The sequence below is a fragment of the Protopterus annectens genome, chromosome 7.part0, assembly GCF_019279795.1.
Source record: "Protopterus annectens isolate FY-2018-M chromosome 7.part0, PAN1.0, whole genome shotgun sequence".
Lineage (NCBI taxonomy): Eukaryota > Metazoa > Chordata > Ceratodontiformes > Protopteridae > Protopterus > Protopterus annectens.
The window spans coordinates 449,512,619-449,526,659 of NC_056739.1; the positions used below are offsets into that span (position 1 = coordinate 449,512,619).

Below are 14,041 nucleotides of genomic sequence, written 5' to 3' on the forward strand. Positions count from 1 at the left end.
GAAGACAAAACTACTTACCCACACATGAACTGGTTCGGCAATGCCCATGTTTGTGGGGACATGATAAAATGATGTAAATGTGACATGATAAAATGAAGTATTTAGGAATATGGATTAAAAAGGTGTATGTTACGACAGACTAAGGATATGTGAGAAGAGACCAACAAAATAATATAAAAACTGAGAGAATGGAAGCGCTTGTTCATGGAGATGGATAGCAAGATACAACCTGTGAATATGTTTTTTATATATAGGTTAGTCATATTTTTATCAACCAGAGGAGAAGTTGTGGGACAGTAATTAATAAAGAGTTGAAGGACTTTATCTGGGAGGGGAAGAGAGCAAGGGTCAAGTGGGATAAGTTGATCCTTCCAACACAACAAAGTGGTCTACAATTACCTGATTTAGGAAGCAAGGTATTGGGAGCAAATAACTAGAGAGGGAAATGTAATGGAATGGGAAGACATATGGACTACAGGCCACAGACTGCCCTCCTTACCAATGACTAATATTAGAGTACAGGCAAAATGAAAGGGATAGGGAAATGTTAAGTACAAGACTTGCTGTGGTAGTTTTTAGTTGAATCTAGAATAGAAACCTGCTGTTAAAAAAGGGATAATTAGTAAAGCATATAAAATATCACATGAAAACTATAGGAATCAATCAGAAGAGGTTAGAAAAGACTGGGAAGAGAGAGTGGATAAGCAATTCACAAGGAAACAATGTTCATTTGTTTTTGATGTGTGGGTGGGTATGATTGTATACTGGAGTCTGTATGAACTAATTTTAGTTTGCCGATGATTTCATAGAGCTTTTTTTTTTTTTAATTGAAAGCGGTGTTCTTACATTTATCTGATGTGTCTTGTATGTCTGTCATACTTGAGGTGACTGATTGTGATACTTGGGTGGGATACTGTGTTTAATATGCGAGTGCTGGGTGTTTTAAATGCATTGGCTGATGTTGTGGATTATTACTTTGGGTGAGAGCAATGTCTGATGCTATGGATCTTGGCTTTGAATGAAAGTGTTGTCTGATAGTGTGGATCACTGCTTTGAATGAAAATGTGTTTTTTTTTTTTTTTTTTTGATTCCTGTGTGGAGGGCTTTGCTGGATGTGATATTTGTGTGTAGTGCCCTATCTTTTATGTTTGTCATCTGGTTTGTGGATTTGGTGGTCGGCTGACAGAGTGAGGGGTCCAGGGTCTGGTTGCGTTTGTTTTGAATTGTTTACTCTACAATGTAGAGAAGCAGAAGTTTATTGATTTAATCAGAGCCTTGTTTATCCATCAAGTTATTTTGCATTCACTTAGCTCATGTACTTACTGTTAGGATTTCTTGTGTGACTGCTTTTTGGTGAAATGGCTCGGGCTTGGCTTGTTTTCCCATGTGGTCACTTGATCTGCTTTGTTTTCTGCAAAGATTAGATGAAGGCATATGTACTTTCAAGGAGAAATTGCATATGTGTGTCGTCAGCCGAGAAAGGTTACAGGATGAACAATATACATATATTTAAAGGTATCTTCCTTACTAAATCTAATATATATATATATATATATATATATATATATATATATATATATATATATATATATATATATATATATACACAAACACACACACTCTTTTTACATGTTTGAGTTTAAAATGGCTGTTTAAGAGGGAGGCTGGAGTCTGGATGTCCTTAGTTTTATTCTAATTCGGGTTTACTATGAGGAAGTGGCAGTTCACTAGATTACACAGAGCTGCGAATGTCAGTTAAATAAAACACGTTATTTAAGCTGAGGCAATCTCTGCAATGGTGTATAAATGTTTAAAGTAGGGTGCGGTTGTCAAAGAGCTTTAGATACTAATCACAGTCATAGCCATGACACCTATGTGACTATATAGAGTACTTAAAGGGGTGTGTAACAGTATAATGCAACAAGGTTTATTGATAACCCTGCTCATTTAAAGGTACTCATATTAGCCACTGTTATTTACAAAACAGATGTGAGTACATTATTTGATGTAAAACATGCAAATAAGAAAACTGTTTTATAAGACCTTTGAAACTTTATTACCAACAATCCTGATTTGATGATATACTTATAGTATCTTAAATTGCAAATGCTGTATAATGAATTCAGTTGTCTGGTTTTATGTGAAATATTACTTTGACCTAATGACTATAGCAAGTTTATGACTGTTTCCTATATTTAGTACCAAATTTAATGTAAAGGAACATATGTAATTCTGCTTTGTTTTTTTAAATAAAAGATTAGATGGAAAAGTATGACTCTGATTAAAGGTTAATACATATTTGTGTCAATATGTATAAAAATTTAAAGGACACAAAATATGTCTGTTTTAAAAGCTCCCTTTTTATTAAAATATACATGGATTAGTAAAAAGTGACTATTAATTATCCTTAATTATATATACACTACTTATTAAAAGATTTTAGAGTAATATTTTGAAACTATGTTCACTCCTATTTGTGCTAAGAAAAAGATGGCTACATTACTCATTTATTTTCACTAGCAACTATGAATACTGTCCTTAGACTTTTAATTTTAAGTTATTTAACAAGTGTCTTAGTTGCTTCTCTGAATCAGCTCTTCATCATGTTGGTTCAATTAGTTAATGAATGAATACATATTAGTGTTAGTAATATATTTTAAATAGAAGATAGCTAAGACTGACAAAACTTCAGCTTGTACCGTAATTTTATTAGCTATGTTTCATTGTAGTGATTATATTTGTATGAAAACAAAGGCTTAATAAAAAGCATAGGTTCTGTTAAATGAATTAATCCATCTGTCTGAGGAAAGAAAATAATCTAGTCTATAAATGTTTTTGTGTAAAATGAAATTGTCTCTCTTTCCACTGTCCATGATCTTTAACAAACATCTGCATATGTTAGTTTTTTGGTAACGTCTCAATACCAGGAAATGTCAAGTAAATATGTAATCTACTTTTTTATCTTACGGTCAATATGATTTCATTATAAAGTTGTCAAAACAATAGAAGATATATATATATATATATATATATATATATATATATATATATATATATATATATATATACACACATATATATACACATGTATTTTTATAATAGAGCATATTTGAATAGATAAAATTCAAACTTTTAAAATTTACCTTTAAGCTAAATAAGGCACATATTGAAATAGTTACTTTGGTGCACATTATGACTAGTATTCTTGCATTTTGTTACTATGAATGACATGCAGTTATGTTGTAATGTTTAGAAAGCACATCTATTTCTGAAAGTGTATTATTACTTAATACGTTTAATGATTTTTTTTTTTCTAGGAAGCTAAGTGCTTCGCTTCTACAGATATAGATTAACTGTTTAATAGGAGACAAACTGTTACAATGAAAATTTGATTGTTAAATTAACATTTCAAATACATGAGATATTATGTTGAGATAAGTTGTATATCTAACACAGAATTTTATTAGTAAGTTTAAAAATACAATAACATACAACCTGTACTTTCTCTAACTTTGTCAATAATTAAAGCCTTTCATTTATCCTCTTTCTCAATAAGTAGTAGAGGAGAATTTTAGTTGCTGATTGCTAGAAGTGTTTGGGGAGGATTGCTATTCAAACCAGGAGTATTAAACTCCCAACAGGGGAGAGAGAGATAAAAACAGAAATTTATGTTTAATATTTTATAACAATTTACTGCCTACTTTCATTAACAGTATATATGTAGTTATTTTCAAAGTTATTAAATATATTTTTATAAATAAGCAGTTAAGGTTTCATGGAAGCGGTACTGTGGTAATATCATACTTAGAAAAGTCTTGAGGATGTTATTTGTACATTGTACTTATAACATGACTTACTTAAATTGTATATCCATTAACGTTAATGGATTGAATAATGGTAGTAAAATGGGGTAGCTTAAATACATTTCTACACATATTTAATTCCAGGTTATTTTTATTTTACAAGAAACACACTTAATACAAGAAGATATAGACAGATTTAATATAAAATATTTTAATGTTTTAACCAGTTCCCATTACAAACAGAAAACAAAAACGGGGGGCTATATTATGGAAGACCTCTATGCCAACACTCAAAATCCTAAACACACACAATGATGAAAAGGGAATATTTTGTTCAGTGACTCTAGAGATTAAAAAGAAGCTGTACACATTTATTAATGTTCACTGGATACCTGGAATAGGAGTAAAAGCAGTTAAACACCAGTTGGAAGAAATAATTCAGATTTCATGAGGTAGCATTATTCTTGCAGGAGATTCTAATTGTATATTATATGATAAGGATTCTAATACTAGTAATAAAAGGAAGAAATCCGCTTCAGCAAAGCAATAATGGAATTTATAGATTTATTTAATATTGGTGCATTGATGAATTCTCAGTGTCAGACTAACTTTTGAGAGTTTATGTCTCAAGTGACATTATTCATAGGCTAGGTAAAGTTAAAGTAGTCTCCTGCCCACTATCAGACCATAATGCGTTAACATTTAAAGTCATGTTGAATTTTAATAACATCTCTACTATAAGGATTCCTGCCTATATAACAAATATGAAAGAATTTAAGGACATTTTTAACAAAGAGATTCAATTTTTTATTGAAATTAACCACACAGGTCTGAAATATTTATATGAGATTCTCTGAAAGCAAATGTATTTGGTAAAATTATGAGTTGATGTAGTCTAAACAGAAAGCAATGGAACAAGGAGCTAGTAGATTTACAAGACATAATTGATAAGTTAAAATTAGATAATCTAAAAAGTAATATCTTATCAGAAGAGATTAACAGATTAAATAGCAAGTACTAGACTCATTTTTCGAAGTTTTAGTAATAACCTTCCTTGCAATTGTTAGGATGCTCCATAAAAGAGGGTAGGACCTTGCTTGAGTGAGCCTTAACCTTGCATTGAAGAAATTTACCATGGGTGGAGTAAGAGAAAATAGCAAAGGACAACCATCATGCAATTGTTTGCTTAGAGACAGGTTGACTTTTCTTAGCCCCCACATAGGAAATAAACAGCTGTTCAGCATTCCTAAAGGGTTTTGTTCTGTCTAGGTAGTACCTGAGCTATCTGTGCACATACAGTGCATGAAGAAACTTTTCTTCCTTGTTTTTTGTATAAATATAGAGCACTGGGAGACTGATGGCTTGATTCAAGGTAAATTCACAAACAACTTTAGCCAAGAATGATGAATTAGTCTGTAACACAACCCTGCCCTTCTGAAAGATCAGCTAGGGTTGGTCAACCATGAGAGCTTGCAGCTCATAGACTTGCCTTACAGATGCCAGAGCAATGAATAAAACATTCTTCCAAGTAATGCACTGTAAACCAGCCTGAGAAGCAGGTTCAAAAGGAGGGAAGGTCAATTTTTCAATAACAAAGTTCAGATCCCAGGGAGGAGGAATTTGTTTTGGAGGGGGTCTTCCATGCAATAAACTCCTTTCATAAACTGTTTTACCACAAAAAGATATTAAAGTGGGGGATCCATGGGCAGAGAAGCTGAGATTGCCACAAGATGCACTTCAATAGAAGTGTATGGCAAGCCATCTCTAAGTAGCTCACAAATATTTTCATAATCAGAAGGGGTTGAAACCCTTTTGGGACCTCAATTATTGGCAAAGCACCACCTGGAGTACCTCTTCTACCTGTGAATAATCATAATTTCTAGTTGTAGGTTTTCTTGCCACCATAATACCTGCTGTACAACCTGACAGAGCAAGTGCCTAAAAAGTATCAAGATGGAATTATCCAGACTGTTGCAATTGTTCTAAGCTGGGGAGACTATCCACCCCTGATGCTGTGTGAGCAGATCCAGTCTGTGAGGAAGCTTGATATAATTACCCTTGATCAACTCCATTAAAAGGGAGAACCAAGTATGCCTGGGCAAAAAGGGAGTTATCACAATGATCTTTAGTAAATCATTCTAAATCATTAGAAATGCCTTTGGTAAGGTCTATATCAGGAGTTCGAATGCACAGGTGTCCGAATGCCATAACATCGAACTGTGGGAAGTTCAAAATGTGAAAATAGCGAAGCCGTGGAACGCCGATTTTTTTCCTAGGGAAAAAAATTGGTGGGCCATTTCCGCGGCTTTGCTATTTCCTCCACGGTGGTGCGATCTCAGAGTTGGTATATTTAAGTAAGGGGGGTGTGGGGGGCACAGCCCCCTACATTAGGAACAGTTTGAAGTGTATGTGTGCTTTTTGGTTTTGTACCAGAACATTAATTTTTTTTCCCTGGGAAAAAAAATTGCTGTTCTGTGTGTTCGAAATTCTTGCATTTCGAACTTCCGGGTTCGACATTCACGTAGTTGGATTTATTGCAGTTAGACTATGTGATATAGACTATGTGATATAGACCCCTTTGGTATCACTGGAAATGGTAGAAATGCATACAGGAACATTCCAAACCATGGGAATGATACATCATCTGTCTTCCAAGCATGATTGCAAGGACAGCTTGAACAGCATTTTTTAAGTTGTCTGATTTAAAAGGAGGTGAACAAATTTACTTGAGGTGTTCCCCACACCTGGAACATGTTCTGGAAGACCTCTACATGGAGCTTATACTCATGAGTGCCTATCCACAATATGCTTAGTCTGTCTGCCACTATGTTTTACTCTGATAGAATTTAGCAAGCCTGAAGAGTCATAGAATGCTGTACAGCCAGCTTCTAGGCCATCACTGCCAACCACCAAAGAGATTATGACATTGTTCCCCCTTGCTAGTTCAGGTACTACATCACAGCAGTGTTGTCTGTGACCACTAGAAGAAGAAGATGCAGAGTACATAAGTTATGAAGAATGTTTAAGGCATGAATCACTGCCAACATCTCTTTTACATTTATATGCTTTGGCATGTCCTGAGGACCCTCATAAACCTTGTACATGAAGGGTCTGTCAAGACAGACTGATCTGAGGTATGAAGAGAGAAAGGGAGCCCTAGATTCAGAGACAGTTGATCCCTCCACAACTGCAGTTCATGTTTCACAAATCCCAGTACCAGTACCTGGAAATCTAAAGGATGAAAGTGCTTTGTCCAACAGTTCTTCAAGTATCATTGAATTTTTCTCAAGTAGATTCTGGCTAGTGGTATCATGAGGATCACTGATGCCATGAAGCCTAGAATTTTCAGAAAATCTCTTGCTAAGCACACGTCTAGAAGAAGGAAATCAAAAAAAATGCTGTGATAAGTCAGAGCTTTGTCTTCTGGCAGGAAGGGCATCCTTTTTACCATGCCTATGCAACACCCCAGGAAAAAAAATGTTGACTGGGTGTGAGGAAGGACTTTTGAATGTTCAGTTTGAAGCTCAGGTGGAAAAGGAAAAATGCAACCTTGTTGAAAGACTCCAAGCATCTGGATACAGAATCTGCACAAATTAGCAAGTTATCTAAATAAGGAAAAATGCAGATACCTAAGGTTCTGCAATAGGCAACCACTGTGACCAAACACTTTGCAAACACTGGAGGTGCAGTAGATAGCCCAAAGCGTAATGCAATATACTGATAATGAAACACAGGCACAGAAAATCTCAAAAGTTTCCTGAAATTTGGAGCAACAGGAATATGATGGTAAATGTCCTTCAGATTGAGTCACTATGAAACAGTGGTCTGGAAGCAATACTCGGACTAACTGTAAGATGAGCATTTTGAACTTCAGAACTTTTACAAAGGTGTTTAGAAAGGACAACTATAGAACAGGTCTCCAGGAGTGCTCCTTTTTAAGTACCAAAAAGATTCTGGAGTACAATTCTTTTGCCTTTGTGTATCACAGGCACTGGTTCTATACAACCCTGCAGATAACATCTCTTCTTACACTGTACAAAAGTTGGAGCTGCCATTTGTCTCTACTAACTGTTGGAGATATCCTTATGTGTTGTGTGTTATACTGCAATTTCTTTTTGCAAGCAGACTCTATAGATTGAGTACAAGCTGTATAACAGTTGCATACTGTCTGGGCTTGAACAGTGCTAACATCATTATTCATCCAGAATAGCATAATTTGTCTATCCTGCAGTTCCTGTCATGCTTTTAACCTTCTTTTTTGTCACAGTGCACAGGAATAACATTTTTCTCGGCCTACTGGTGTAACCCCTCCTGTTCCTTCTTGGGTCTACTTTCTACAGACATTCATTATTATGGCTGGCATACATACCGAAGAAAGTGTATCTTCCCGACTTTCTGAAAAAGCAGAAGCTATGCTGTTTTGTACTGCTACTACCCAGGCTTGTTGTTGTTTTTCTGAGTCTGCTTGCAGCATACATGCCCTGCAAAAGAAAAATTAAAAAATAAATTACTTACATAAATCTCCGTTTTAATCTTATTTACTGTTCTCTTTCAGTGAAACATAAGAACATACTGATAAAATGCCATGGTAGGATCCATACTTGTTGCTCTGTTCTATAAAAAGAGAATCAGAACATGACCTTCTTTAAGTTTTAGAGTATATGACCTAGACTCATAGGTTCATAGGTTCATACTAGGCTATCTGCCCAAGGGCATTTATAAGCCTAGCCCATAGTTATGTGGCTTTCGCCACCCCTTTAGTTTGAATAAAAACTATGCCTATCATTTTGCTGTGCCCCTGTCAAGCAGTGACACTGAAGTAATCCCTGGGGTATATCTGCAATCTCCCATCCATTGGTCAAGATTCCTCTTGAACAAGGCCAGAGAGGTGCTCGCACTACAATTTCTAACACTGTGATGTAATAATACAGCCTTCTCATTCAGTCAAAATGGTATTGAATGCATGAAGATACTTTTCAAGTTGGGCATCTCCTCAGACTGTTCCATTTAGAGGCAAATTAAAACTGACAGCCTATGTTAAAGTGGTTTGTTTGGTGCAGTTTTGTGCAAGTCAATGAGTACAGGTGTCATTTACTGGTCGATAGCTTTAAAAATGTACTGCATGTTGGGTCTGAATATTACGGAGGAGAAACTGCTCATGAGTCAGAATGGGATAGACATTATGTACTGTGGTCAAACAGTAAAGAACAGTGAAGGGTGTTGCAGTAACTAGACATGTGGAGCCCATATAACAGAAATTAACTGGATTATTTGATGTCTATATGAAGAGAATGAGAATGGCCATGCCACATGAAGTGCCTTTGTGACTAGCTGGAAGAAGAAGAACTTGCCAAACTACAAAGCTGTATGAAGCTTTTTGGAAGAAGAAGTAAAGTGAACTTGTTGCACTATGTGAAACAAATAGGGTGGAGTGGCCTGGCCTTGTGAGAGATTCCCTGGATATAGTGCAGGCGAAGTGATTGCAGCTGTCAAGACACTGAGGCTAAGTTTAGGAGGCAAACTGACCTGATCAAATTCTCAACTTGTCACAAAAAAAAAAAAAAAGCAAATACCACGGATGCTGTAGCAAATGTGCAGAAAGCTGTTAGTGAAGGGGAACCCTGCGTTTGTGGAATATGATTACTCTGAGGTGACCCTAAGTCATAAGTACTTCTGACAGACTAAAACGTTCTATTTCTCCGAGACAGTTTTGCGGGTTTATTATTTTACATAAACTAGTAGGGGTAATTATAAGGTTGTACTTAGTATCAAGATAAATATGTTGAATATTTTTATGTTTGTCATTAAAACTGTTTACTGATATGTGAGGTTTTGAGAACTAGAATTAGATGAATAGATAAGTATCATGATATAAAATAGATATTTTGCCTATATTTATTTATAATTTATTAAACACAGAGTTAGGATCTACCCCTACTACTAAATATATGTTTATTTGCGTTCACAACTCCATGATGAATTTGCCTTAGAAATAGATATTGCATGGACCCACATTTAACTGAATTTGAATAAGTATTCTTTTTACTTTTGTTTTAGGTTATTTGGTATGGATACTGTATATAAGCAAAGCATAAGAAAAAACATATATTTGCAAATAGTTATTAATGCTTAGAGTGCTATCTTTTCCTGAGGAATATTTAATTAGCACAAATATGAATACAGTTATCAGTGAAATGAACAGAAAAACTGTGAGGAATGAAAGTTGGATAATGACAAATCAGACTTAGGAATGAGATGCAACAGTGCAGAAGGCCAGCGAGGGTCATAAGGAGGAAAGTAAGTATTTAGTGGATTGTAATAAGGTGCTTATCACCTACTGAGGGAATTAACTGAACTGCTACAATATGTGACTGTTTCACCAGTTAGCATGAAGAGTATGGTGTTTTGGAATTTCTGGCTGTTTGACTGACTTTAGTCCTGCAAGAGCAGCAAGATAATGTGTCATCTTAAATGAATTGAAAGTTTATATGGGTCAAGCTTATAATGTTTTACAGACTGAAGGAAGTTTTATGATGGTTATGTTTTCACAAGAATGGTTAAAGAAATGCAGAAACTCCTTAACTTCTGTTGTTGTTTAGATAGAATTTATTATATGGTTGAAGAACCATGTTAATGGCTGTCAGAAAGGGAACTGTAAATGTAAACATATGCAATGATGAGATGAAGTTGTTGGGTGCCAAACTTACTTTTTTTTTGGTTCCAACTTTAAGCTGACAATAGCCAAATCTTTAAAAAAAATGGGCATGTAAATGAGGCTTTGTCCATCACTGAAGGGCTTTCTTTATTTTCCTTTCACTTGAATAGTATTCAAAGTGTATTAAGATTAAATTGAAAGAGGGAATTTATTCAACTGACAGCACTTTGAAGGAATTATCATTGAAAGCCAGTTTCAAGAAACATTACTTTTTGTTGTTTTCTCCACTGTTGTGCATCTGCGGAGTTAAGTTAGAGATGTGTGAAGGTTCTGCTCATATGGGGGGGTGCAGGAGGCTTGACCCATGCAAAAATACTTGTTCTTTCAGTCATTGAAAGTGGTTTTCAGTGATAACTTTTCAAACTGTCTGTCAGCGAGCAAATTTTATTTCGAGTCATGAATCTGAAAACGAAACAGTGGCTTTTGGAGAATTAAGATGAAAATCCACATGATGCCTAATAGTAATATTACATGTTATCTGACGCAAAACAGTTTTTAGTAGTAAGTTATACAAAGTACTGCAGATACATACATACATAATATAGCAAACAGTATTGCTATGACGCAAACCAAAGGGCAGATAAGTTGGGTAAGAAAAAGAAGTATGCTAGGCGTAAAAAATGATGTAATAACATAAATGGAGAAATATTCATTTACATAGAATGGAGAAATTAGACATATCTACCTTACACTTCAAATATAAACACAATATGAAATAGATTATAAAATAGCTCTGATTTGGAAGTTAAGTATTGACTTGTAGACAAGACATTACTGAGATTTCTGCCCTATCAGTACATGATAAATTTGCTTAGAAAGATTAAGCAGCACTGATTGCAAGATAAACACTGTCTGGAGCTAAAAAATGTAAGTATTAGGAAATATTTGAAGTGGATGTTAATGGAAAAAAATTCTGTTTACTTTTGTATATGTTTTTCATGTTTATTTGTCTATATGATAACAACAAAAGAGTTTGTTATTAAAAAAATCTTAAAAGCATCCCCTTTCATAACCTTAATAATAAAATGTGCTACTTAATTACACCACATTCTTCCTCCTCCTTTAATTATCATAACAGTTCCATTTATGTATTCTGTTCAACTCATCTCAGTTTAGTCTTTTCAGGTTTCTATCCCGCAACCCTCCTACTAACTAGATCATTATTTTCGTCACCTTTAATAATCTTGTATAATAACCAAAAAGTAGCACTTCCTAACAATTTCTTTTATTAGAGTCCTCAATCTGCATATAGGCAAAACATACCTGACTTCCTTCCCCAAAACAATACAACACTGAAAGAACTCTGGGGTGAATCCTTCAAGGTACCAAGATGTACACCTCTATGTACACGTCATATTGCCTCAGAAGCATAGTTGGGTCAAGCAGAGCACTGGGCCATTAGTACAGACCAGCACCTCACCTCATCAAGTGAAGAGCAAAAAAAGCCCTTCATTCACTGTAGTAGGCCAATCGATAAATGGTTAGATCTACATCCCCACCCATCTCTTGTATTCAGGAGCAAAAAAAAAAAAATCTTGGGACAGCTCCCCTCCTCCACAATCCAGTAATTCAGGTCCTGTTTCTGTGTCCCTGCCCCCAACCCTCCTTTAACGTACCCTGCCTGCACTGACAGGTCATGCTTTAGTTATAAAAAAATAATAATAATAATTTCTCCTTTTAAAAATATAGTAAACTGCTAGCTACAAATGTAGCCAACAATTGCTACAGTTTATATCCTTGTCTGCATGGACAGCTACAGCATTCAGGTTTTACTTAAATCTTTTTTTTTCTCTTTTGAACTGTAGCAAACTGCTTGCTATAATGTAGTAAGCAGTTGCTAGAATTTAGACCATACACAGAGCACTAGAGAGACCAGAAATACAATACCATTTTTTAAAAGCTACTATTGCACTAAGGAAATATCCAGATCAGCTGATCATGCCCTCAACACTTTGCACATGGGGCAGTTGCCCCTCTCCCTCATACCCTAGCTATGCTACTGTGTTACCTTTCCCTGAATCAGCAACCACCTTCTCACAGTTCTGCATGATCCTCTAATATGAAGATGTATATACCATGAAGGGCTGTCCCTGCGGCCATGCTGCATACTAATGTGGCATTTCTGATGGAGAGATTTATGCTAATTAGCTGTGTGCTCCCCCTCTCCCAAACTCCATCTGGGAAGGCATCCACATGGACCAGCAATTCATAGACTCAACTGTGTAGATCAGCACGGCCATCTTTACCATGTTGCTGTATGAAACATGGCCAAAATGTCATGTTCAACTGGCTAACACAAATGTGATGGGAGAACCACTAGATTGTAGGGATTACAAGTGCCATAATGGTGCCAAAAGCAATATGGGGAACCAGGGATGGGGGGTGCCATAAACTCTAAGGATTACTCAAAGTGCAGGAATGCCACTGACAAAAAAATGGAATCAGGGAGGTGTGGGGGTGTACTAGACTCCAGAAAACATTCTTAAAGTGATATGGCAGCACCAAAGGCAAGGATTGAAGAGTGGGGGATACACTAGACCAGCAGAGCCATAGATACATGCCATAATGGCATTCCAACTATTACGGGGGGGTGGGGAACCAATGGAGAGAAGATAGGGTAGGGACAGATTTAGGGACTGTGGATACAGTGTGTGTGTGTGTGTGTGTGTGTGTGTGTGTGTGTGTGTGTGTGTGTGTGTGAGAGAGAGAGAGAGAGAGAGAGAGAATGTGACTGGGGGGAATGCCATTGCCTACATGAGCAGCAGGTTATTACCATGATGTGGAGATCAGCAATGGGATCAGCAGTGATCTGCACATCACAGTAGTAAATGCAATTCAGACACATGCAAGTTAGCTGATAATGAGGTCTTACTTAATTGCAGCTTACATGTCTCTGAATTGCAAATGGGCATGTTGTGGGAGAAGGACCTTTCTAGCACTAGCCTTATGGCTCGTGCTGGGCACTTTAATTCCTGAGATGGTCTCTCCCCTGTCTCTGCCCTATTTATGTCTCAGTTTATTATAAAGTCTCACTTTTCTTTCATTTTCTCTTATATTTGCAGTCTGTGCTTAATTCATTACTTCCTGGAAGAGTGTACTCATCAGGAAAAGCAGAGCACCTGCATTTGCTGTAAAACTATGCTTGCCTTAACAGGAGTCTTCCCTAAACTCCTGAACTGAGTATATGTATCACTGTTTTCAAAAGTGTAACTTTTGAAGTCTTGGATGGATACATACCTAAAACAAAGTCAAAGCAAGGCAGCATCTACAAACTGACATGATTTGCTGAACATGCACCATAATCCTGGTCATCGAGGAATGTACAGGACTGTACTTAACAAGGAGCATTTGCAAAACATTATGAAAAAAATGTTCTTATTTGTACTGTGAGTGTGTTAGCCATGTTGAGAACATTGTCTGCTGTAAAAATATATTAAAAATATAGTTGGAACTCAAATACATTCTGAGATATAAATGTTTATTTTGTAAAGCAGTTACAAACTTTAGTGATATTTTCATATCT

At 35.9% G+C, this 14,041-nt stretch overlaps 1 protein-coding gene across 1 annotated transcript in view; it reads right to left on the bottom strand.

The window, feature by feature from the left end:
* The window catches only part of ACAP1 (ArfGAP with coiled-coil, ankyrin repeat and PH domains 1), a 1,330,515-nt gene that overhangs the window by 374,644 nt on the left and 941,830 nt on the right, over window positions 1–14,041 (bottom strand). Inside the window, exon 13 of the mRNA XM_044077032.1 lies at window positions 8,173–8,284. Within this exon, the coding sequence (XP_043932967.1) occupies window positions 8,173–8,284 (112 nt within the window). The remainder of the gene's footprint in view (window positions 1–8,172; window positions 8,285–14,041) is intronic.